The following is a 26,639-nucleotide window of genomic DNA, read 5'->3' as shown; positions in this document are numbered from 1 at the left end:
TAAAAACATGAGTAGGCAACAATGTGACTTTGTAGGTATCCATTTATCTCTTCGGTTTTTACTGACCAAGATGTATTTTCAAATAATGCAATGACTTGACTAGCCCTACTTTGGGACAACTGAGATTCAGATGGGGATCCAGGGGTCCTTCACTTTCCACAGCTTTCTCATTGTCTGCTGTTAGGAAACCCCAAATTAAGTTATCAATGTGGAAGAACTAACCACATGTTTAATTCATCTAGAGGTGTAGGCACCTTTTCATCCTCTTGTGTTTGCTCACACATGTTGAAATTGGAAAATGTATAATTACTATTTAGCTCCACCCATTTCCCTCAGGGCCTAGACTGCACAGCCCTTCCCTTGAGGAAGGCCCCCACGGAAGGGGGCTGTGCAGGAGTTGCTGTCTGCCTTCTGCCTGGACTCAGGACTCAGTGCTTGCTGGGAGATCAGTGGCACTGCCCTCAACATCAGAGAGTCCAGATGGCACTGTGGCTTTCTGAGGTCCCTGCCCAGCTCTGGAAGTGCCAAACAGGAGAAAAGTCTACAGCCAGAAAGTTCCAGGCATTTATTTGTAAGAGGCCTGGGAATTGGATGAAAGGCTGTGTTTCATGAGCTATAGACCTCAGCTGTAGCCACAGCCACATTTAGGGGTCTCTGCACGCCACGCAGTGCTGGGGAAGTTGCCTCGGCTCAGTCTTCAGCATTTCTGCCGGTCCCTTGCTTTACTCTCTGCTCCCATGTCAGATTACGACTCCTTCTAAGCTAATTCCACCCCTAAATTGAAAGAATGTTGCTAACTTCACAAAGAATACAAAGCAGACTGGCTTTAAAAACTAAATATGGCCAATTTCTTTCAGGTTGAAAGATCTAGCTTCTGGGGGTACATTATTAAAAATGTGTCTTGCTTTTGGAGAACATCTACATAAAATGATAAGGTAAATTAAAACTTTCTGAGGATGACAGGCTGATTGGAAGTTCCATGGAAAGAAAGAAATGGAAGCCCCCAACTGTCGAAAGACATGTCTGTCCCTTGTGCCGTCAAAGTACAAGCAAAAGGAGGGGAAAGCTCTGAAGCTCTCCTCCTGGAAGCCTACTGCTGGAGCTTCAAGGGGTGAGGGAATGCTGTGCTCCAGCCCTACCCTCCTCCGCATAAGAAATGGCCTTTTAAGAGGTGTGGTGGCTCACACCTGAAATCCCAGCAATCTGGAAGCTGGCACAGGAGGCAGGAGGACTGCCATGAGTGAAAGGCCAGCCTAAACTACAGAGTGAGACTCTATCTTTTAAAAAAAACTTAAAGAAGATGGAATATAAAGGAAATATTGTCTCTATCAGCCAAACAAATCCCAAGGAATCCCCTAAAGGTTAATAGGTGAACAATGCTAACGTGGAATGGCTTATTTTTCCTAAGGAACAGTAAATTGCTAGCTAATGCTGAAAGAATGCTACATCTGTGACCTTTAGGGCTGAATGTGAACACTGGCTTAAGTGACAGGTGTACCCATTGCATGCCCAGCTTGCCTGAAATTGAAAGACCTAACTCAGATTTTCCCCTCAATTAACTGATGCCAACATTACAGCCAGCCAAGAAAGAGCCTCTAGCCAAAGGCACAGCAGACCATGTGTTTTCAGTCTTCAACATTTCAACAATAGTGTCAGCCTTGGGGGAGAATAGAGCAGGGCTTCCCTGAGAACAGAGATGGCCCTGCCCTGTTGAGGAAGGTAGGATAAAGCAGCTCCCTGATGCTCAGCTGAGGGACACTTTCAGTGACTGAAGCAAGCCCAGGATTATAGAAAACATGTCACCCTAACTGGTATTATTAAAGGAGGTGGCACAAAGCGAGACATGCAGTAGTGAACTGCAATAGACTAATTAGACCTATTTTCACCACTAGGTTGCAGTGACCTTAACACTAAAAAATAAAGACTGGTGAAGTATCCCTTTACCTACAGAGGAGGCCAGTAACTTGGGGTGAGAAGTCAGCAGTCACCTGATGACCTTAACAACAGAAAGAGGGCCAGGTGGGACAGCAAACCCTAGAGTCTGGGAAGATGGAAGCTGCTGGTGACACTGGGATGTTAAAGAGCAACCTGAAGTAAACACAAGAGGATGAGAGCAGGTTTGATGAGTCAAGACAGACTGAGCAGAAGTCCTGCTCTGGCCCTTCCCACCCAGGTCCTCCTCTGGCTCTGGACCATCTTTGGTCAAGATGGTTGAAACATATAGTGGGGTTGATTGAAAAACTCAGCTGTATTCTTCTGGCAATTTAAAGGCACACCAAAGTCTACAAGCCTACCCGACCCCAAACCAGAGAGAGCTAGGAAGTTCCTGAAACATAGTCATTTCAAGTCATTGTCACCTTGAAAAAATACTTGAGAAATACTTGAATACTTGAAAAAACACCTCGTAAATAATCTTTACAATTAAATGTCTGTCAGTGAGATAGATTAAAAGTAAAAACAAAAATGTAGATGAATATGATCCCTCAGCAAGCTTAATACTATAATTTATAACTATACCTTCATATTTCATCTGCTTTCTCTGTTCTTAAATGTATTAAATATCACTCCCTCGACTTTGTAAAAACTTCCTGCCCATTAGATTGGTTGAGAGGCATAGATGGCAGAGAGCGGGCAGGGTGGTGGTGGGACTTGAGCACATAGTTCATTTCTAAATGGAGGCTGTGACAAGAGAAACCAGAGAACAGACTCTTCTAAATGAGAAGACTAAGAAAGTATACCTGGGTGGAGGGTAGAGAGAACAGATGGAAGGAAGGAGAGAAGACAGAGAAGAAAAGCAAGCAAGCTAGCTAGAAGCAGCCTGAAAACCTCGGGGAGAAACGAAATCACAGTGATTTTACCAGTGGGGCCTTGCTTAGCCTTGGTCCATGCACCCGCCAGCTCTGTGAGAACCACCAGCTACCACTTGCTTGCTTTCAGGAAGGCATTGATTTGCAAAGACTTGTTATGAGAATCCTAAGGCCTCTGCTTAACAGGGCTACGAAAAGAGTCTAAGTCATCAGCTCTTGACCTTTTCGGTTTTTCTACTCAAAACTTGGTATGTGGTAAAGTGCGAAAAGGTTATGTTCAAAGGGCTGTGACTGTTAAATAAAAATAAAGGATCAAAGCTGGACTACGGAGATCAGGGCTCTGCCTGGCCTGAACCCCAAAGGGAAAAACGAGGGAGATAGGTCGGGAGTAGTGTCTGGGGTGCTGCCTGATCCCTCTCTTTTGACTGAGGTGCTTGCACAGAGGGAACTGCCATCACCCTTCACCTCTCCCACCTGCCTAGCTTTTTGCTGCACTGATGGAACAGGAGGGGATGCCAGCATAAACCAGGCTAATTTGTCTATGTAGATGAGAGAAGGAGAGAATTGATTATCTCGTCTCAGTTTTGATGGCTGTGAGATAAAAAATGGGGGAGGAGGGTCCATTTGTCCCCAACTAAAATTATAGGCATTTTTCTTTTGTGATAAAAACAGTTCTCACTGTTATTTTTTCATGGACTGGATCAAGCTGGCTGTTACCTAAGACAAAGCAAGGGCTAACGGCTTTGCCTCCTTTCCACTCTAAGATGGCTGCAGGCACTACACAGATCTTGACTCTCATAATGCTGTGAGCCTGGCGGATGCACTCTCCCTGCCCCACCTGCCTGTAAGGACTGGGCTACCTCCTCACCCCAACTTCTCTCTGCAGGAGTCTTCAAATGCCTACCATAGAGAAGACAAGAGCCTCCCACCTCTTGTTCATGTGTAAGCGCCCTTTCCTCGGCTTCCAGGATATGTTTCCTAAAAATTAAGGTGGTGCTGATCAGCACAAATATTCAGGCAAACTGATTGCCTGCTTTCTTAGCCAGATAATTTTTCACAATTGAACTTTCTACCAGATTGGTAGGATGCCTTGGTGTCAAGAAGACAAAAACTCAAGTCAGAAAGGCCAGCAGAACAGGACAGGAATGGACAATGGAAGCTGTAGGGACAGTGGCAAGTGCTAATTATTTCTAGCAAGGAAAACCTGGGTGTTTAGGTTCTGCCAAATGACTCAAAATTCCCCAGAGCCAGCTACACAGATGAGAGGAAGAATGGCTTTCTGGTGGGCCTGTCCACGGGGCTGGGTGAGGCTGCAGCTGGAACAAGGCCAGCAGCTTTCCTTTATTCCAGTGTCTATAAAATGTAAATGAAGAACCATCTGCCAACATTGATTCTGACATGAGGAATGAGACCAGTCCTTCAGACATCATTAGGATCTCATGACCTCAGTATTTCTAAAAAACCTCCATGTTTTCTCTTTCCAAAGTACCTGCTTATTGTTAAAGGGGGACAGAATACTTCCTTTATCTCCAATACTTTCCTTATTCTGACACTGAAAATGCCAACCTCCTAACAGGCTTTTTCTGCCCCCTAAGCTGGGTACCGCTATATCTGAGGTATCTGGGATTTTTTTTGTCCTCCAAATTATAATCATTCTAAAATAAAATATCTAAGCATGCAGAACGATAAATTGGGATCTTGTCCTTGTTATCTTTCTTCTGGCTCCCCAAATATTGCTTTACAAATAGAAAAGGAAGAAACGAAACAAAATAGGATCTATCTATTATTTTTTTCAAGTGTTTTCCCCAATATGGACCCACTAAAATCAGAGAGATTGCTGTTCCCGCTCTCTGTTGCAGGCAGTGGCCCTGCATGGTGTCAAGAACCAATTCCCTGCTTGGACTTGGCTCAGCTGGGAGACTGCAGTTGGTCTGGTGAAGCAGGTTCTGCATCCCCGAGGTGCCCCTTACCACTCCAAGACTCCCCCTCCTCCCAGAGGATGCTGCAGATGTGGCAATCTGCCTGTTCATCCTCCGACTGTAGAAAACAAAGTGGTTTTATTTGTGAATGCCCGTAATTTACCTACCACAAAGCCCTAAGTCCTTGCCGGTTCATTGTCAGCTGCCGGCTAATAATCATCAAAATTATCAGTGTCTGTAACAGCATGTCAGCTGAGTGAGGGGAGTAGGGGCCTGAGGAGGGGGTCATAAATTGCTTGGGGGAAGTGACTGCATGGCGTGTATCCTGGAGTCAGGTGGGAAATGAAGCAAAGCTATCGGCGCTAGATTCAAGGCTGGGGTCCCTCTCAGAAGCGACATTCCTTCTAGCAGACACTGTGTATGTAATGATTACACACAGGCAGCTGAGATGAGAGCGCAGACCCTGTCTTCTGCTCTCTGCCTCCCAAGCAGCCTGCATTTTATGTTACACGCCACAACGGAGCCCGAAAGCAGGGGGAGCAGGGCCGGTGCAAACAGTGCACCTTGCATTTCTGCTTGTGTGTGCCTGCTGCTTTTATCTCCAGGGATCTCACAGCTAACCTCGGATGTGTGCGTTTTACTCCTTTTTCCTCTTACTTCCCCATTCCCAGATGCTGAGACTCTTTCCATCTCTAAGAAAGCATTTAGAATTCACTTTTATTTCTCTTCTGAACCATGCCAGAGTGCTTTGGGGAGCTTGGAGCAAGCCGAGTAATGTTCCTTTGCTTAAGATCATGCGAGGGTTAGAGATAAGGCCAGAGGTGGGATGGGAAACAGTGGGCCTTTCTGATTCTTGCCTGACCTGAACACAGGCTCAACATCTGGGTCCGTGACTCCCCCCCAGCCCTACGACATGGCCTCTGCCACAGGGATTCCTATCTCTGGGTCTGATGGCTCTGTGTCCCTCCAGTTCTAAGGCCCTTCCGTGTCTACTGGAATGGCACATCTAACCTAGACACTGACCTTAAGGAAAACATAGTTTTCAACAGTGGATATGTGGCAGACCACTTGAAAAGCCTTCTGGCCACTGAAGCAAAGCACCAGCCAGGAGGATCAGCCTGAGGGCTAAAATCTCATCTCATCCTAAGGAGGCAAAGAGAGAAGCCAGCACCTAGCAGGTGGTTGGCTTGGCTTTGCCCTTTGGGCCCTTCCTTTCACAACCCTCCTAGTAAAATAAAGCAAGATGGTGAAGATTTGCCTGGAGTTGCATGGCCTGCAGGGAAGGGCTGAGATTCTCTCCATCAAGGGCTTCTATCACTCGGGGGTGACAGCTGTCTGCTCTCCAAACCCCAGCAGCCCCTGTCCATTTCAGAGGTCTCTTCCTTCCCCCTTCTGCAAAACTTCTCTATAGAAAACTGAAAACATCTCGTTCTTTCATCATAATTAAAGAGCTGTCAGGGAAATGGCTGGTTTTTTTTGTTTTTTGTTTTTTTCTGCTGCTGTAGTAAGCCTCCTCACAACTTTATCCCTTTTTCTCATTTACTAAAGTGCTCCTCTCTCGGCCTGAAATCAGCCCCTTTGGTGAGGGCAATTTCAGCTGGTAGCTGAGAGTTCTAAGTAAAATCCTAACCTTGGGAGGGTGGGGAGAAAAAAAATCCATGTTTTGAGCCAGACTGTGTCTGCTGCAAAGTGCCTGAAAGGCCATTTTTCATGGGGGGGGGGGGGTCGTGTCTGCGGCCATCTCTGCCTTTGCACCCTGTCACCTGTCATTGTCAGGACTCACAGTTTTCCCAACTCAGAAGCTGATTCTCCCTGTTGCCTTAGCTAAGGGACAAGAGGAAGCTATTTAAAGGAAGTGTAGAAGTTTGATCAGGGAAGATAAAATCCAAACACCTTTAATGCTAGAAGGAAAGCGTGAGTGTGTGCTCTATTGTTGCCAGCCTTCCTGCTGCAGGCTTGCAATAATGCTGTAACTTACACGCATAATTAATCACCCTGTTCCTAGCTGAGTGTCACCCAGCTGCAGGGAGGGTCATTTCTATGTGTTGTGGACACTGGGCTCCTGAAGGCTCTTTCTGCAATAGTGTCTCATCTTGTGACAATGTTATTCTTGTCCTATTAACCATCACAGAGCTTCAAGCAAGGCACATTGCAGGTAGGTGACATTAAAAACAAAAACAAAAACAACAAAAAAAACAAAAGAGCCTTACCCTGAAAGATGCTGAGCTCTCTCAGCTGCTAGAAGCTGACAGATATTCAAACATACATTATGGGTGGGATTCATAATATTCATCCTAGCCTTCAACTACTTACACTATAAAGAAACTCACATGTCAGGAGCTTTCAAAATTAAGCTTAATTTCTTTTTCTTAAATATCATACATCTCAGAAAGGCCCATTTAAGTGACACTAGGGAGCTTAATTGGCAGGCTTCTGGCTTTCTGGAGAGTATGCTAGTATCTCGCAAGACAGAATGGCAATCCATGCCTCCCTCAGTTGAATCATTATTTGTTAATACAGCTCTGAGTGACTCGAGGCTAAGGTGTGCAATCAACCTGTGCCACTAAGCACCAGGTTGTCCTCCGGCTGTAACCACACAGCCAGGAGGCCAGTCACGAAGCATGCCAACAATGAGGCTGTTTTGTGGCTTGTTTCCTGGCCCAGTCTCATTTCTTGTTCCCCTCTCTATGCCCTGCACCTTCTATTTCTCGTTTAAAGAAAGCAAAGTAACTACACTACCAATATACCATACTGCCCTGGAGGTATGGGGGTACAGGAGTTTCCACATCCTGGGCTCACAGGAGACAGGAAAACCTGTTTGCTGCACTGGAGGCTGCTGGGCAGTTGCAGTCCCCAGCAGGGAAGAGTGAGAGTCAGGTAAACAGGGAATGATGGCCGAAATTGGCCTCCCTGTCCTCCTCAGTGTCCTTTAAAAATGTGACTCTTTCCTCATTGTGGCCTCACAGAACTCTTTATTAAGATGCAAATGTCCCTAAACAGTAACCTTATAAGCCTTTGGCAGCTAATGGGATTAACTGAACAGAACACAGCCACCTGTAGGTCTGTAAGGAGGCCTGGGCCAAATCCCCACCTCTCAAATTCACTGTGAGCTCATCCCTGAACACCCAGAATGAGAAATCCAGGCATCCCTGTTTCAGTTCTCTTTGAAGTATGGAGATTTAAAAAGAGAAATCAAAGTTTAGAATTTTATAAACCTGAATTTTGTTTATTATAGAAAATTCTTTAAAGAATTCCTTCAGTTCAGTTATCCATAAGAACTTGCTTATTTCTAATAAAAACAAACTGTATGCATACATATATGTATTAAAGATGCATATATGTATATATGTAGCCTACCCAGGCTGAACATTAGAGACCTATAGATTAAGATATACTGTTCCAAGGGAGATATGTAGCTAGCCTATAAGTGTTTGTGAAAGGAAAGCTGAAAACAAATTCTAGATATTCTTCATTCTACAGAATTAATGACAGTATTTGAATATAGACTTTCTATTGTTTTAGGGACCAGGGAAAATAGGCCTTAAGTCCAGGCTCTAAGATGGAGAGCTGGAGCTAAAATGGAGGCCAGGATCTAAAATGGTGGATCACAGCTAAGATGGAGGGCAGGCAGGAACTAAAATGGTGGATCACAGCTAAGATGGAGGGCAGGCCAGAATCTAAAATGGTGGATCACAGCTAAGATGGAGGGCAGGCCAGAATCTAAAATGGTGGATCACAGCTAAGATGGAGGGCAGGCCAGGATGTAAGAAGGTGGATCAGAGCTAAGATGGAGGGCAGGCCAGGATCTAAAATGGTGGATCAGAACTAAGATGGAGGACAGGCCAGGAATAAGATGGAGGATTTTAAATAAAATAGAGGACAGAGGGTTGTGACCAGTATGAAAATACTCTAGAATCTCTGGCTACAAATCATAACTATTTCCCCATCCTAACAGCTAAATAGCACTCTTTAACATAGACAGAATATTTTAAGGTTGAGTGGAAGAATTTTGAGCCCACTCCCTGAGAGAATTTCCACCCTGAAAGGTATACTTTGGTCCACATCAAGCAGAAATTTAAAGTGAGAGCTGGCTAAAGGTAGTATTTAGTACCATACATGACCTAGCACCTTCTGGACCTAAGCCTACACCCTCAGCATGGCTGTGACTCTCTAGACTTCACCTCCTACCAAAAGACCTCTTCTGGTACTGTGACGGACAAGGTATCAACACTAAGGTTTACCCTGTGACAACAGGCGCTTCAGTCACAACTGCCTACACATAAATCCTCAGCCTCAAGTTGGCATGGAAATAGGAATGGTTGGTTGTGCTGTGAATGTCTAGATGCAGATGTTTATTTTGACCCAAGAAGACAACTTCTTCTGGGTTTTCTACAGTTTAGTTATCTCTCCTCATCTGTGAGCAGCTACATCTATTCTCACAGAATGCCTTCACAGAAATTACCTCCATTGTCCAATTCCTGTGTCTGTTTTTAATCACAGGGCCATTAAGGGGAGCAACCATGTCTTAGATGACTGACTTCCCCACAGGGAAGGGCACATATCAAGCTTTCATTGTATGTCTATTGAATGATTGAATGAATGAATGAATAAAAATGCCCAAATCAAGGCAGACTCACCGACCCGACCCGGGAAGGACTCATCCTCTTGAGAGGCGTGGTAGACACGTGGGCAGCTACTGCGTGCATAGTAAGGCTACTAGATGAGCAGAAAGGGAACAACATTTGACATACAAGGTGACTGAAAATTTGGGAGCAATTTATCAATGAGAGAAAATGGGTTCATGTGTATAGCAGACTAGATAGTTTCCCATGTTCTTTGCCAAGGTGAACATAGTCTTCATATGAGTAAACCTGGGCTCTGCCAATGGTCAAAAACGTGAAAAATTAACTTGTGACAGCTGTTTTCATTTGGAACCACGCTGAAGCGACTCCCTTCCTAAACCAGGCGTGTCAATTTTATGCTAAATTTCCATTCAACGCTTCCCACCAATCTTCCTTCTTTCCTTCCTAAAGAACCACTGTGACACCCCCCCACTCCAGTGATTCTAAAATGTCACAGAAGGCTCATTGTATGAGCATACTTGTGGTGAGTTCCTTCTCTGGGCTATTAGAACAGCAATTGTGCACCCCCCCACCCCACCCCAAGCCATTTTGTTAAGTCTCAAAGCAATACAAATTCAGCTCAAATCAATTAGCAACACATTTCTAACTCTTGGCACTCGTTGGGGAGGATCAAGAACTTTTCCTGGTGGGGGGATCTGAACCGTGAGAAGGAGCTCAGCAGAGTTAGCCTGGGAGTTCCTCCCTCTCCATGGCTCTGCTTCAATCTAAAGGCCCAAATGTAGAAGAACAGGGGCCTAGCACGACCAGCTGGGACAGGATTTGTGTAGGATTTTTTATTTTTTGTTTTTTTTTTTTTTTTTTTTAGACTTGACCTAGTGAATAAAGCACAGGACAGAGAGGCAGCAGACGGAATCTTTTCCTCCCTGCAGCCAGGAAGCTAAAGCTGTGTTCTCTTGACTTGTATCTGACTATGGTGTCTCCCAGCCTGTGCCCTGACCCCAGCACACAGCCATCAATCTGGTCCTGTCTCCTCTGGTGTAACCTACCCCTCCCCCCCCTTACTCTTCCTCACTGGAGAGAATTCTTTTCCCTCTCAACTGAAGGTACCCCAAGAGAATAAAAGTTGTTTTTCAAAGCGGGGTGGTGGGGTGGAAGAAAGAACGGAAGGGAGGAAGGAAGGGGAAAAAGGTAGATAACAATGCCTATATGGGACCTAGCTGGAGCCAAGTTCTTGAGGATATCAACCTGTAAACCTCTCAGGATTTCCTTGATTTCTGAAATGTATACTTAATGTACAAAGTGTTCGTGTTTAACCTTAGGTTTGCCCTGGCTTTGTTCTGGGTAATTATTAAATCAAAGGACTCACAAAGGTAGGGTGGGTTTTTTTGTTTGTTTGTTTTGTTTTGTTTTTCTGCTTTTGACAAAAAGGTCTGCGGTGTGCCAGATTGCTTAAAACAAAATAAAACAAAACCACTGAGTGGGTAAAGCATGTGGAAACTCTTGGAAAATCAAGTTGTGGTGGGAGGGGTGTAGGAGGGGTAATCCTAACTTCAAAATTAAACAAAATCATTTCGGTTCAGGTAAGAAACTTTGAAGAAAGCAAATGGGGCCTGTTGGGAAGGAGAAGCCATGGCCAGATCTCAGAGGACCATGGTGGTTCCATCCTGCCTCTTCTAGCAGCCTCCTGGTCCCCTGCTTTCCCAAGTGGATCCTAAAGTCTGGCCACACTCCTCAGCCCCCCTTCCCTCCTCCTCCTCCTCTTACTCCTCCTCCTCCTCCTCCTCCTCCTCCTCCTCCTCCTCCTCCTCCTCCTCCTCCTCTGTTAAGCCCAGCCAGCCCTCAGCAGTCAGCTGTCTATCCCAGCTTGGGCAGCTATTATTACTTAAAACCCTTCTATTTTCTTTTTTCTATCCCTTGCCTTGACTTTGGTTTTCTTATTTCATTTCTGCACTTATTTTTCTCTCTCCCTTTGTACCTCTCTCTCTCCTTCTTTTCGTCTCACCCCCAACAATAAAGAACTGGCCTAGGGAGTTGATCTTAACTTATAAGTGGTTCTCAAGGACCCTGGGACTTAAAATGCTCGGAAAAGAGAGAGAGAAGGGAGGAGGTGAGAGAAATCCCTGTTCTTTCCCCCCTTCCCTACTAGAGTGAAAAGGCTCAATTAAGTCAAGGATCTGTGGAGAAGTGACAGAATGTGGGAACTGGCGTCTTTGTGTGCTTGGGTAGGGGCAGCCAAATCAAACCCCTGAAAACACTAGCTGCACATCTGGGGGAGGAGCCAGAGATAAGAAATAAAATCGAAGTAGGATAAGGGGTGGGGTGGGAACACACCTAAAGAAAAGGGGCCAGGCCAAGCGTGGGGGCGGGGAGGTGGGTTTTCAGTCTTGCTGGACGTGCAAGTGGGCATTCTGTCCCGAAAACAGCCTCAGGGCTCTAGGAGGTTGCGGTCCCTGATAAGGGGAGAATTTGTGTGTTTGGAGTGGTGCTGCCAAAGAAACTCATCAAATAACAACAGAAAAAAAAAAAACGATGTCCCCCTCTAAAGCACAGAGTGGCTTCAATGGTGTTCAAACTAAGCCCCCAGGGATCCAAGACAGGATGGCACTCCACCCAAGGACACCCTTGAAATGTGGGGCTGTTTTCTACGTTTGATCTAGAGAATTCTACCAGGTCCCGCATTTGCAAGCAGACCCAGCTATTCAGAGCTCTTTGCTGACCTCTGGTGGGTAGAAACTCTGCTGGCCCAAAGAAAGTGCTAGAAGGGGGCTGCTCACCTAAAGCCATATAGCATAGCTACTCTAATACTCAGGGAGGGGTGGGGCTAACAGCCCACTGCCGACCTTGAGGGTCACATATCAGAAGCCCTGGGGACAGGGGTAAGGGATCAGGAAAAGTCTTTAAAATCTAAAGGAAAAGAAAAGAAACACTAGGCAAGAGGGAAGAATGCAATAGTAAAGTTTGAAAAGACAATTTTGAGTAGCAGAGAAGGGGAAATGTTTGCCTCAATTAATACTTTTTATTTTGTTCCTCTGACTGTTGCATTTTAGAAAGCAATAGAGGAGGAAGCCGGTCAGGATGGAGCACTAAGGCCGGCCTTAGTGGGGAAGGGGTAAGTTCCTAGCAGAGAAGCCTGTGGCCCCTGCCTGCGAAGTCCATGTGGCCTTCGTCAGCTGCTGTGGAGCAAACAGGACAGCAGCATCAAAGTAAGTGCAAAGGTACTGTCCTTGGAAACCAGGGACCACAGTGACTAAAGTGTCCTTTCCTCCAGGGAGGCTCCTTGGATTTCTCCTAGAAGCCTATGCCTGTATCTTTCCTAGCCTTCAACTGGATGGTAAAGGAAGAACTTCTGAACTCTGCTGCTACGCAAGTGGTTTCCAGGTGTGGGGACCCAGAAATAATTAGTCATTTGTTAAAGGACAAAAGGTAGTCTAAGATGTTTTTCCTACACCATTTGCCATTTTGGTAAGGACACATTCAAAAGTGCGTATGTGTGATGCCTAGGGGTTATGACAAACCTCTTCTACCTTAAACTTTTCTTAAGAGAATTAAAAAATTCTAAAGTGAGAAAGACCCCGCCCCCTTTTTCCCAGAGGAAAAAAACTGGGATCCAAAGGGACAAAAAGATGGGCCCAGGGTCTCAGAACTGGCTCCTGGCAGAACAAGGGCTCTGCACTGTCAATGAAGAGATCAAAGCCCTGGAAAGTGGAGGCTGCCTGTTTGCACCCCATTGTCTTTTATCTTTCTGATCTGCCTAAGGTCTACAAAGCTCCCAAAGTGGAGATACTTGTCCCCAGATATCAATTGCTGAACTGAAAACCTTAAAAAATATATATTCCTAGGCCTGAGGCGGGACTGCATTCCTGGGAAGGTGAAGGGAGGGGCCCTCACAGTGCCGCCTGAGGCAGGCGCAGGCGCAGGCGTGAGTTTTATGAAGCCAGGCTCTCAATTGTAAAAGCCGAGCGCCATCTGCCAGCCAGTTCTGAACAGCTTTGCTTTGTTAACTTTTTTCTACTTCCCAGCCCTAAATAGTGGGTGTTCGCCTTTCTTTCTTTTAAAATAAATGTGTATTTTATAAATTCTGGCTCAGGAATGGTCCCCCTACACAAAAGATCCTACTTTAAAAAAAAAAATCTGAAAAAAGAAAGAAAAATAAAGTAGGGAAATAAAAAGAGAGGGAGAGAGAATGGGAAGAGGGCAGACAGGCAAAGTTCCTTAGGGTTTTATTTCCTTCCCTGGATTCTGAGCTCTGTGAACTTGAGATGCTAATGAGATGGGCTCCCTTCTCTCCTAAGGCAGTCATGCTGGCCTTTACTTCTCTTCCCTGGAAATCCCACTCCTCACTGGGAGCCTCCTTAACATGTGATCTCACCAGAGTCTGGGGTGAAGGTGTTTGCTTCCTATTACCTTGAGTTTTGGGGTGAGCCTTGACTACAAGTATTAGATTTGTCTGCTGCATAAGTATGAGTTTCTGGTCTGTACCCCGCCTTCCCACCTTTGTAATACTTTATATACATCAAGGTGGACATGGGAAGTTTCTGGCCTTCCTCTTAAACAACTCATCAAATTTGGTCCCTCTTTGACCACGGCAGAACTTCAGGTCAACTCGAAGCCTTGTCAGTACTTCGACTCCATTGTTAGCTTTTCTAACACTTGGCAAGTACATGGAATCCTAAAATCAAGTGCCAGAGAATCAACGAAGGTCCCAATAACCGCCCCCCACCCCCCATGCCTAAGCCAGTGCTCTCTCCATCATCCCAGGACCCTCTTCAAAAGTTGGAGCTTCTCTGCCCACCATTCCCACCCCCCAATTATCACACTCTCTTCTCCATTGAGACAACATGGGGAATGTGACAACATGGAGTCTCGTTGGAAAATTTCCAAATATTCCCATAGAAAGAGGGATCCCTCTTAAGTGTTCGTCTTAAATCCTCACTTGCATATCTGTTTGACAAAACAAAATGGTTGTGTTTTCCTTCTAATGGCTAAAAGGAAAGAAAATGAAGTCACATGACTGCTAAAGTATATATAGCCCAGAGTTTTTTGGCTACCCAACTTTAAAAAATTTCCCCCTAACGTCTGGCATTGGATTTTGGGTTCTGCCCTGAGTCTTCTAAGCATTTCCTTGGAAAGATGTTGTACTTGGTCCCAGGCAAAATCTCAAAATCAACATTCTGAGGTTTTTCCCTGAGTCACTTCTAGGATTAGGCAGTGAGAAGTTTTTCCTGGTTAGGGGCACTTCAGTTAGCAGAACCTGGAACACTCAGGCGTCTGCAGAAAGTTTTGATTTCAGATGATACTTTCCCACCTGACACGACCAGCATCTAACTGCTCCAACCACCAATCTGTTTTCACCGATGACCCTTACCCAGCTAGCTAACTTTGAGGTATGAAAATCTTAGGTTCTTTAAGTGGGGGAAAAAGGTGGGAGAAGTCTTTGTTTTTAAAAAGTTTTATGGGAGTGCAATCCAGAGACAACATGGCATGAAACCCTGGATTCAATCACCAGCTGCCAAAGAGAGAGAGGCAAGGTGCATGTTGGTGAGTCGGGTCAAATAAAGTGACAACTGACCCTCATTCTATTAGGTAGATATGGGTATAGATGCTACTTGTAGATGGAGAGGTATCAACAGTTTTATCAAAGACCAAGTACAATATGTTTTACCAGGAAATGTCTTTGGTCGGTTTCTTCTATTGGCATCATTGTTTTCTTTCTAGAAGATCTTTAAGAGAATTTACTAGTGTACACCAGACAGAGGTAGTAAGGCTGACATGATGCCAGTGAACGCAACCTAAAGAACCCTATGTGTGATGGTTAAGGGTTAAAAGTCTATGCATGCCCTGGTACTGGCTGCCCATGGGTTATCAGAGTCCTAGACCAATTCCTTGTTTGTTTGCCTGGAATAATTCCCTCTTCTCTTCTCTTCAGGGTCATCTAGGGGTCATTCTTGGGAGATTTGTGGAAACTGCTTCTAATCCAACAACGCAGACCACCAGAATTAGTTTGCACATTGCTGACTGGTTAGTAGAGGGAGAACTTTTCTTCATAGGATTTGTTTGTAGGTATACAAGTTATGCCATGTATATGTCTAGCTTTCCCAGGATTAGGTATGGATGTCTAAGCAGCAGCTCTCAACCTTGAGTGACATTTGGTAGTGACTGGAGAGTTCTGGGTTTTCATACTTATGTGTGGGGAGGTGGTGGTAGTAGTGTGTGTGAGTGTGTGTGTGTGTGTGTGTATGTATTGATAATAGTGGAATATCTGTGTGTGGAGGTGGTAATGAGGTGTTCTGTTGATAGCAATGGAGTATGGTGTGTGGAATGTGTGTAGTAGTGGCTGTAGGTGGTGGTGGTGATAGGGTGTGTGTGTGTGTGTGTGTGTGTATGTGTGTGTGTGTTGGTAGTAGTGGGGCATCTCTGTGTGTGGTGGTGGTAGTAAGGTATTATGCTGGTAGCAGTGAGGTGTGTGTGTGGAATGTGTGTAGTGGCTGGTGGCAGTGATGGTGATAGTGCGTGTGTCTGATATTAGATATCAGAGATGCTCAGAAACATCCTACAGTGCATAGAATGGGGCCCCTGTCATGGCAAAATGTTAATTGAGTTGCTCAGAGGACTCCTCAGTTAACAAATCCCTTTTAAATGTTCCTGAAATCTCAGTGCATAGCTTAAAAGAGTAAGTCACTGCTTAAAATACAAAAAATGTGGGTCTGACTAAACTTTTGGGGCCCTTATGGGCCTCATCTTTGGGGTGGGGGCAGTATGAAAGTAAAGCAGGACTCCCCCCACCTCACTGGCTCCCCCTGTCCTTTCTCACCCACAATACAGACCCACCACCTTCTTTTGCTTAGACTGTCTCACCATCTAGTGGCCGCCTGAAATATCAACCCACATTTACTGTCTCTGGACTTTCCTAAAGCCAGCCACTGAAAAATTCTTATTTGAGGGGATAGTGGGCAGGAGGCCCCTGCATGACACCTGTGATTTTATTGATAAGCTATGTGAGACTACACCGGGCCCAGTAGAGCCATTCACAGTGCAAATGCAAGGAGTTAAGACCTACACTTCCCACACATGCTAAAAACAACAATAGCAACAACAAACAACAACTTAAGGGACTGATTGCAAATCAGCTCTGCCTTTCCTAAGAAGTAGCCCTATGAGCTTTGGTCCTAGCCCTTTGGACACATGGGATAACCATATATAATTATAGATTATAATTATAGATATAATTATAGATTGAAGATAATGCTGTTTTGAAAGGATGTGTTTGAATGATCCTCGGCACCTATGTACCCCAGTAATGCCAGCTACTCTCTTGACCCTTTATCCTTTGAAGGGTAAGGGGAAGTCATTTCTGTTTTGTTTGGTACCAATGAGACTGGTAAGCGACTTTTACTGCCTTAGGAGCTAGGGTTCAGACCTGAGAGATGAGTCTCAGGTGCCTAGGAGACTCCACATGTCCACCAGGTAAGCTGCAGGACACTTGCTCCCATTTACTTTGCCGCTCTGGGGTCCCAGACTCATATCTGTGCCTAGCTCTGGGTTTTGTGTGTCATTGTGACCATTACTGTTGACATTTGTTTAAAGAAAATCCAGTTTTGGACTTACCTGTGTGTGGGTTACCTGTAAGAATGTCTTCATAGTTGTTTACACATTAGCGACCAGTTTGACGAGAGGGCAAACTAGTCGCTTAGGGAACAGGAGAGAGGTAGTCAGATCTTTAGACAGAAGGGACAGGCCAGAGCCAGCAAGTCAGGAGAGAGGCTCCAGCTGACTGTTCTGATGCCATCTTCAGAAGTCCCACTCCCTCAGCAGTGGCAGTGAGCAAGCTCGACTGTGACCCCCTGAGAAGGTAGGTACGTGAGCTTTTTCCTTTGCGTGCGTTATCGACTCATTAGATGAACTCTCAAGCACTTAATCTGTCCCCCACACAAAATGTGTGTGACAGTGTCAAAAACGCTGACTGACATCAAAATTTAAATTATATAACAATTTATATTATTTTGATACCTCTCTCCTCGTCCCAAATTGAATTATTAAAATTTAGTAAGGTGCAATGTTGGTGGGCAGGACTCTTCAAGTCAAAATACTCCTGAGTTCTCCTGAGCTTTAATGGATCACTCTGCAATGAATTCTGGGATTTTACCTCTAAGTACAACAGAAGCACACTTCCTCAGTGTTCGTTGCTCTGTCACAAATCACTTGCCTGATGCTCCTCCTTGGTTACAGCTTCCAGTGTGGCACATGCAAAACACTTCCAATAATTCTAACTTGTCAGAGACCAAAGCATTCAAGCCTGCGATAGTTGACAATAATTGAAAAGTTAACATGGGGGGGGGGGGTCCTTACCTCTTTCTTGGGGAGTCTTGTCCTCTTCCTGCCCCACCAGCCGGTCTGCTTCAGCAGTGATCTGGTTACTGGGAGGGAAACTAAAGACACTTTTTTTGCATGTAAAATAACCACATTCTGACCCCTGTGCTAAGTAACAGTACTGAATTAATTTATACACAGGTCGCTAATGACAGGAGGGTGGGGAGGAAGGGTGAGCAGGAATGAGAGATGATACTTGTTCAGGATAGGGGGAAAATGTGACCCTCTCGGGTCTTTTTCTTCCTCTTCTGCCACATTACCATATAATGCTAAATTTGGCAAGGTATCATGTGTCTATTGCGTGAGTTGACTTGTGTTTGCAAATCCTGTACAAAGAGGGAACTATGAAATGTAGAAGCTGGAAGCACAGCATGCCTAGGCTTGAGTTAATCTCTCATTGAGAATATACAAAAAATAAAACCTCACTTGAAATAGAGAAAGGGGGAAAAGAAGTTGTAAACTCAACATTTAGGGGCTCTGGCACTGGAAACACACTGGACTTGCAGCCAATAAGAAGCTTCCTTGAGGATCTAGCTCTTCTTTTGGGGAATTAAGAAAAAGTCCTCTTCTTTGGAAACTAACACCCACCCATCCCCTCCGCAGCCAGCTTTGTAGACTACCCACTAGTATTCTTAAGCTGCATAAAGACCTCAAAGAGTCTTCATCTGAAATTACAAAAGAAAGACCCGACCCATTTTCTTCTCATTCCCTCTAGAGAGCTTGATCCTAGGTCAGGGGTCCAGAGGTCAGCCTAGGGATGTGGTGGTTAACAAAGGCTGCATTCCATCCAGTGCACTAAAGAACTTGCCAAGGTGGGTGTCAGGACCAGATCCCATGTGTTGCTGGGAGGCCCATAGACAATGGAGTCCATTGCTCACTGCTCTTAAGTCTCCTCCCTTTGGCCCTTCTGTGAAGTTTTATTTCAAAAAAGCAAAAACAAAACCAAACAACAACAACAAAAAAAAAAACCCAAAACAAAACAAAAAACATACTAACTTTAATTTCATTAAAACCCTGAGAGGGGGAAAATGCATTTAACCTGTGTCATAGGTTAAAAAAAAAGTTCAGAAACTAATTTTCATTTGCTACTTGTGTGTCTCCTGAAAGGCAAAGAGACATTTGAAAAGCTATAGTTTTGCTAGGAAGGGAGTGAGTACATTTTATTTCAAGGAGGAATTGATTTTAAAAAACAAGGGGGTGTGCCTAGCACTGGGGCTTTCAATTTTAATCAATTAGGCTATCTTCTTAAAAAAAAAAAAAGTTTGTTTAATACAACTTTCCTGAATTAACATAAAACAAAACAAATGCTTTTCAAAATCATGCATAGATTCTTGATAAATGGAAAAATGGGACTCAGCTATGAACTAAAAATAAGGATTACTTTTAAAAAATCAGGAAGAGAAAGGTATTTGGGACCCTGTAATCCTTTTGCCAGAATTCTGTATACTGTAGCATTGCCCATTCAGAAATGTATCTATAAAAGCAAGGGCATCACATTGTTATTATTAATTAATAACAATATTATTAATATTAAATAGTGATTAATAAGCATATCGTTATTAATTAATGATAATTGCTGTTGTTGTTACTAATGTTGATGTTGTTATAAGCTTGAACCCTGCTAAAGAAAAGTATTGGGAGATTTTTCTCAGAAAAGATATATATAAAGGAAAACCTACATTATTAACAAAAAAGAAAGGGGAAAAAAAGCATTCTAGTTTTTTTTGGGGGGGGGGGTAAGATGAAGCAAATGTGGGTATTAACCCTCCACAGCAATGGCTCCCTTAAATGGACAGCATCCATTTCATGCTCACTCGGTAGGCAGTTACAGTCAGTGATCTGCCAGGGCCTGGCTAGAATTCAGAAAGCAGCAGGCGGTTAGACACCTGTCATTAAACAAGGGATCTGAAGATCACATGGAGTGCTCACAATAGTCATGCCCTCAGTTTTGAGGAAACCATGTAGAAGCTTTTGATGGGCTTGGTGAGAGGTAGCACCTCAGAACTCGAGGCCTGAGTTTTTCACATACTCACCTTGCAACCTTTGGTAGGAAAAAAAAAAAAAAAAAAAAAAAGTCCCTAACATTTAATCCCTGTGGGTTGATGGATATGCTTATGAAATGGGTTGCTGTAGTGTTTTTATTGCCCAGAACTGTTGCAAAGCATTAAAAGACTAGACAGAATACTTTTAAAAATGCAAAATGTAATTAGAGCATGTCTCCATCATCATCACTGGCCACTAATGATGTTGAGAGCATTGAGTTTTCCCCTACCCTTTTCAGATCAGGAAGGGACATATAGGTAGGAGATAGTCCCAATTCTCTATGCTTCATACCACCTTTTCATGATAAATCGTATGAGCAAGTTAAAAATAAAATTACCCATTTAGGAAAAAAAATGTTTTTGAGAGAAATAGAAATTTCTTAAAGGGCCTCTGCAAAATATGTATGTTACTGGGAGGCAGGGAAAGGCAAAAAAAAAAAAAAAAAAGTAAAAAATTGGGGGGGGGGCAATAAGCTATGCTCTTCCCACGGCAAACAGTTCTGTGGAAGCATACTGAATTTAGAAAAAAATGGCTGCATTTTTTTTTTAAAAAAAAGCATTTCACATGCTGAGATGCAGTGCAGTATTCTACCACTTGGCAGCCAAATAAATTATTATACAATTAATTGTGATTCACTATATAAATAAGGTATCACTACAGAGTGATTATATTATGTATAGTGTTTACCTACACAATTGTAATAAAGGCAGGAGATACTAAAAATTTCTCATTCAGTAGCCCCGTTGCAACTCAAGGAATAATAACTAAAGGAGGTTTTAAAAAGAAAGAAAAAAGGTCTAACCTACAAAATTATTTTAAACTAACAGAAACATGGAAACAGTCTGTGATTAGGTTACTTTAAAAAAACTCAGCTCTCCAGACATTATAGAATTTTTATTAAATTACTTTTATTTTTCTATCTATCATCTACCTTTAAAAAAATAATTCTAGCAATATGATATTTGGGCAATAAAAACAAAATATGCACACAGAAAAGCACTTTTTTTTTCTTTTTTTCTTTTTTTTAAGCAACAGATGAACCTACGTGTGACAGGTGAAGAGGCATGCTTTAGGATGGTCATTTGATCTGTATTTTCAGGGGCTGTAAGGCACGGATGCCTTATTTAACACGGTGGAGCTAGAGAGTTAGAAAAAAGTCTTGTAAATGTGAATAAATCCTTCCCTTCTATTTCTCCCCTTCCCCAGTCAGTAACAGGGACCAGGATATAATCCCTGTCTTGTCACTTTAGCAAAGTGACACCAGCCTGGAGGGAACTGCAGCCTGCTTTGACACACAGAACTGCTGCAGTCTCCCGAAGCAGGGAGCGATGGCCGTCTTAGTTCAGACTCAGACGAGGCCTAGGCCAAGGCTGAGCAGCCTGGCCAGCTCTGGATGACGCTGCATCCAAAAAATATATAATGGCTGATACCCACAAAGCGCAGGCAGGTCAGTACTGAGGTACCCCAACAAATGTGCTTCTGTTTTGGTTTAATTATGCCCTCTAGAAAAAAAAAAAAATCTAGGAAAGCAAGGGAAGCTTCTATTATTCTGAAAAAACCTGGCCCCAGACATGGGGTTGGTGCAGAGAACTGCATTAATGGATAGTATAAGCTTCCATCCCTTCTCCCTGCATTGGGGTGGGGGCTAGACAGAAGACCCACATCCTGGTGCTGGAGGGCACTTTAATGAAAATTTCTTAGGAAAGCTTTGTTTTTCAAACGAGGCAACGGAGGCCCCAGGATGTTAAGGCATACTGTATTCAGAAGTGCACAGCCTTCTATCTGCAGACATTTGTCTCCCCCCACCCCCTCATAGGTCAGCTTCCTAAAGTATGGAAATGAGCCTTCAATGAGACCAGAACTTTGTCATGTAAGGTACTATACTTTTCATGTAACAGGGACATTTGAAATTGAAACCTACTTCCCCTTTTCGTGTGTTTGATTGAATGATACCAGTATTTCCCCACGTAGGCGTAAACAAAATGACCATCCCATCTAAAATCATGATTTTTGGGAGGCACATCACAACATCACAGTCACATCATCAATGTCTTTAATAAATACGGTCACAGATTATCAAATATTTAATAGACAAATGTAGCACAGCCTCAGAAACTGTGATCCTGAGATCCCTTGACAGGTCTTAGAGAATGAAATAAAATAATCGTAGAGATTCACTCATGAAGATTTTATTTAAGCCACAGATCCAGACCATTGTTAATTGCTGTTTTGATTAATCTGGCAAGAAGAATGAATGCCTCAGGTTGGAGATGAGAAGTCTGGAGGGAGGAGGGACTCTGGCTGTGGAATGAGGGGAGGGGTCTTGGCGAGAGGAGGGGACATGGAGAGCTAGGGAGCGAGTTGAACAGATGAGGTGGGGAGATGAGGGCTTCCAAAGGCACCCATCTGGCTGGCATAACGCTTGTTTAATCTTCATCCTAAAATCTTTATTTTTTTAACCCCAAACTAATTTAGAGAAGATCTTACCTTCCATCCTCTGTCCCTCAGCTAAAGCTGCTTGAAAAAGATTCACATGCGAACATTTACACAGCTCACAAGTAATAGTTCCAGGTTCCCATGCATTGTCCACACATTCAGTATGCACTCAGATTATTTATTTTTGTTTATTTTAATTGCAATTAAAATACAAAGGCAACATTGCACTCCCAACACAACTCCCAACCTTTTAAAACCAGGCCCCTCCTACCATAGGCTGTAAAAATGTAAGTGATTGGCTTACCTCGGGCTCTTCGCTAAGAAGAAAATTATTTCATGTATTTTTTAAACCCAGCCACGCCCACCCCCTTGAAATCAACCCCGTGTGTTTACAATGTGGCCTTGCCAACAGGGCTAAAGTGTCCCCCTCCCTCCTCCTCCCCCCTGTCCCTCCCCCCAGGTGGGCCCTGTGTGTGTGTGTGTGTGTGTGTGTGTGTGTGTGTGTGTGCAGAATACAAAATACAGATGTTATGAATAACCCCAAAGCCCCAGATACCTGAGTGTCTGGTTTTTCAACCGTTAAGGCGGGAGGGTTTGACGTACGTATTGAGAAGTGAGGAAATGCTTAGCGCAAAGGAAAAAAGAGAGAAAAACATACAGGGGAAAAAGGTTATGGAGGCTCGCGGCTGCGGCCCCACTCCCCCGGGCCAGCGGCCCAGCAGATTACCCAGGATGCCCCACCACCTTTCCCTGCGCGTTTTTCCCTCTGCTAGATGCAGAGAGTCCACGCACAGGTACCACTGAGTGTGCCAATACGGAAAGTTTTGCTCGCGCCATGGCGCAAATCACAAGACAGCCCATTTCAGAGTACAAATACACAATCGGCGGGTACATTGAAGGTGCCAGGGATGGAAACTGGGACACACTGAGCATGTCATGCACAGGCGAACACAGAAAATGGACACCAACACACACTAACAACAAGCTGTCTGAGTCGAAGCAGCCGTGCCAGGCGAGGCGGGGGCGCGCACCCCGATGGCCCTAGCCCACCGCGGTCACGAACAATCGAGCCGGGGGAGCCCCGAAGGGCCCTCCCCAGCAGTTCCTGGCTCACCTCACGCCCCCGCCTGTCCAGCCTACGACCGCTGGCGCTGGCGCTGGCCTCCGGCCGGTAACGACCCTCAGTGTGGCTCGGCACCACTTTTCTCCCTGGAGGGCATATACTTCGGCCACCCGAACCCTCCAAAAATCCCCTCTCCCCCCCCACCCCGGGCAGAGTTGGGGTCCCTCCCTGGAACTTCTAACAGGGTTTCCGGACCCCTCCTCCCGTGGTCAAGGCCCAAGCCCCACCGGAAGGCCCTGCCACCCCCTCCCCGGGCGCCCGGGGCGGCCCTACTGCCCAGTGGCAGAAGCTGCCGCATTACCTAGAAGCAGCAGGCGGTGCGTACACATGTAGTCCATCTTCTCCTCCTCCAGTTGCTTGTCGATGGCCTTGCTGCGTTTCTTGTCTGCGCGCATCCGCTCTCGCATCTCAATGGCTTCTTTGCGCATCTGTTTGCGCCTCTCCTCGAAAGGATCCTTGACCTTCCCGGGGCTGAGGGAACGGGATCTCTCGGATAGACCGAAGCAGCTTCCGAAGGTTCGGATGAAGAAGTTGCGGACTGGGTTGCACCCGACCGAGTGGCGCCGGAGCTGGCCGGGGCGGCGGTTTCGCCGCAGAAGCCACTGGAAGCAGCCGTTGGCCCCTTCTTCCGACTCATCACTAGAGGAGTCGATCTCACAGATGACGGACGACGCCTCCTCGTACCTGAAGCCGCTTCGGCCACGCTCATACTTGTCGGGCCAGGCAGCCGGCCTCGGACCAGGCCGCGGAGTAGGCGGGTCAGCCACCTGGATCTCGGGGCTGGGGGGTCTAAGATGGGCTCTGCTTGGGGCAGGAGGGAATCCCCGGATAGACATGGCCCGGGCTTCAGCGATCGAGTGGCCGGCAGCAACTGCCCGGGCAGCGGAGGCTGCCCGGGCGGCGGCAGCTGCGCGGGCAGGGAGGCATGCCCGGGCCGCGGGAGTAGCCGAGAGTGACCTGGCTCCCCAGACCAGAGGACCTGCATAGGCTGCCCTAGCGGCAGCTGCCCTAGCGGAGGATGACATCGCTGGGGCGCCAGGGACTGCCCCCGCAGCTGGGTGAGCTCTGGCAGTGGGGATTGGCCGGGGAGCGGGCTCCGGAGGGGTAACGGGGGCTGCCCGGGCGGCAGGCTCCGCCGATGTGGCAGAGGCTGCCGCGACTGCGGGCTCCACCTGGGTGTCGGGGGCTGCCCCGGAGGCAGACTCGGCCTTGGCGGCAGGGACTGCCTCGGAGGAGACTGGCTCGCCTGCTGGCTCCACGGCTGGCTCCACGGCTGGCTCCACGGCTGGCTCCACGGCTGGCTCCGCGGCTGGCTCTCCGCTGCCTTCAGACTCGGCAGGGGTGGTTGGGGCGACCGGGGCTGCCCCTCCGTCAGGATCTGCGCGGACTGCAGGGGCTTCTCCGAGTTCTTCAGGATCGGCTTGGAGATCCGCGGGTGTTGCTGTGGCCGGAGGAGATCCGCTGGTGGCTGCGTCAGGTTCGGTGACGACGGCTCGGGCATCAGGTACTGGGCTGGGATCCATGGCTTCTGGCTGGGTGAAGGATCCGTCTCTTCTCTCCGGAGAAGGGACTTCTCCTTCCACCGCAGCTGCGGTGGTAGGGCTTCCTTCCATCTCGGCTGCTTCTCGCTCAACTGGGGGTCTCTCTGCGTGCTCGCTCTTATCTGGGGCTCCGGAGACTTCGATGGGCGGGCCATCACTTGCGATTGGGGGGCCGTCCATATTGACAGTGGTGTCGTCGTCGACCCCAGCGGAGGCTCTGCCAATCTCAAGCAGGGGTCTGGAGATCTCCATCGGGGGGGTGTCGCATGCGAAGTTGGGAGGAGATCTGATAGCCTCGCTGAACGGTCTGTCAATGGCGCTGTGGACCAAGAGGGGAGGCGCGTTCTCGCCGGGAGCGAGGCTGAGCGCACTCGGGACCGCGACTGACGGGAACTCGCCGCCAATGCTGATTTGTCGCATGACTCGGGGGAGCTCTGGGGGTGGGCTATCGCCCCCAAATTCTTCTCCATCGAGCCCAAATGGCACGGACTCTTCAGGTGGAGGGCCGTAGTCATCTCGGAAGCTAGCATTTGCAAATCTGAAGTTCCCGGGCTCCGCGGGAAGTGCTCTGAGGACCTCTGCTTCCGGACCTCCTGGAGCAAGGATCGGGAATTGCAAGGGCGACTGGCTACCACCTTCCTGGGCAGGTTCGTTGAACTCAAATGGCATAGCTTCTTCTGGTGGGGGGCTGTAGGTTCCCAGGCCTGGGTTCGCACCACTGGGGGTCCCGGGCTCCAAAAGCGCTGGGTTGAAGGTTTTGAGGCCTGCTTGGGTCCCAGATGTTCCAGACTGCTCCAGGACGGGCCAGAAATCTCCGAGGTTGGGCTGTGTGGTCTCAAATGGCATGGCTTCCTCCGGAGGAGGGCTGTAGTCTCCACCCACTCGGACTTCCTCGACGGCCTGGCTGACGCCCTGGACATCAGATCTGGAGACTTCAGGGGGTCCACAGACCTCATCGCCAGTCTCGTCGGAGATGGGCTCATTGTCAGTCGGTTCGGTCTCCATTTCTTCGGCTGGGCCAGGCCCAGCACCGGGGGCAGCTGCCCCTGGGGCCTCCAAAGGTTCTTGCTCGGGCTGCTCCCCGACTTCAGCGGGGATATTTGGTTGTCCTGGCATATTGTTGCCGTGGAGGCAGTTGCGCATGCCCATAACAGGGTGGCGGTTTTTCAAAATAAATTTGGGGCCCCGTAAGACGGAGCACCCAGCCAAACTAGGGTGAAAAAAAAATTTTTTTTTAAATATTCAAGTATAGGCTGAAAAGTTTTGCAGCCTCAGTTTCCAACAGTTGTAAGGACGGATGCTCAGGGGCTAAAGTGTAAAATCATGGCTGAAGCAGCTCATTTCTTGCTGATAAGAGTCTGGAGCCTTCCTAGTCACCCTTACCCATTCGGGCTGCAGTCGGCCAGTCACGCGAAGGACTTTTCTCTTTCTTCTTCGTACTTTTTTATAGTTTAGCCCCGCCTTCTTGGCAATTAGGAGCGTGCCGATTCGTCTCGAAAATCGTAAGCAAAACTGTTTCTCTGCCGCCAGAGGACGCCGGTCTCAGTACTGAGCCGGCTCCGGGAGCTGGCTCCCAGTGCCGGCCATTCCCGACTTTGGGTAAGGGGGCTGATGAGCGCAGGCCTCGTAGGGACGCTCAGCTCCTTCCTCCTTCCTCTCCTCTCCCGGACTGATTCTGAGTCTCTCTTGCTCGCTTTTCTCTTGGCCAGTGCGAGCGCGCGCTCCCGTGCGCGTTGCTGGGACACGTGACGTAAGACGTGGGCATTGGTCTGTCTGAGTACAGGAGCAGAAACCCTCCCGCCCCATCTGATTCTTCGCGA

At 46.6% G+C, this 26,639-nt stretch overlaps 1 protein-coding gene across 4 annotated transcripts in view; it reads right to left on the bottom strand.

The window, feature by feature from the left end:
- The window catches only part of LOC131910033 (guanine nucleotide-binding protein G(s) subunit alpha), a 51,165-nt gene extending 25,197 nt beyond the window's left edge, over positions 1–25,968 (bottom strand). For 2 of the 4 annotated variants that reach the window (XM_059262033.1, XM_059262034.1), the window contains exons 1-2: positions 24,574–25,968; positions 23,580–24,519 (exon numbers count right to left, since the gene is read on the bottom strand). In XM_059262033.1, the coding sequence (XP_059118016.1) occupies positions 23,580–24,519; positions 24,574–25,968 (2,335 nt within the window). Of the gene's footprint in view, positions 1–23,089; positions 23,365–23,579 lie in introns of those variants that run through there. The other 2 variants (XM_059262035.1, XM_059262032.1) reach the window with 2 other exon arrangements.
- Between the last annotated feature and the right edge of the window lie 671 nt (positions 25,969–26,639).

This window comes from Peromyscus eremicus, chromosome 4, assembly GCF_949786415.1.
Source record: "Peromyscus eremicus chromosome 4, PerEre_H2_v1, whole genome shotgun sequence".
Lineage (NCBI taxonomy): Eukaryota > Metazoa > Chordata > Mammalia > Rodentia > Cricetidae > Peromyscus > Peromyscus eremicus.
Note: the sequence above shows the minus strand (reverse complement) of the source record. Positions and strands in the feature narration are given on the sequence as shown.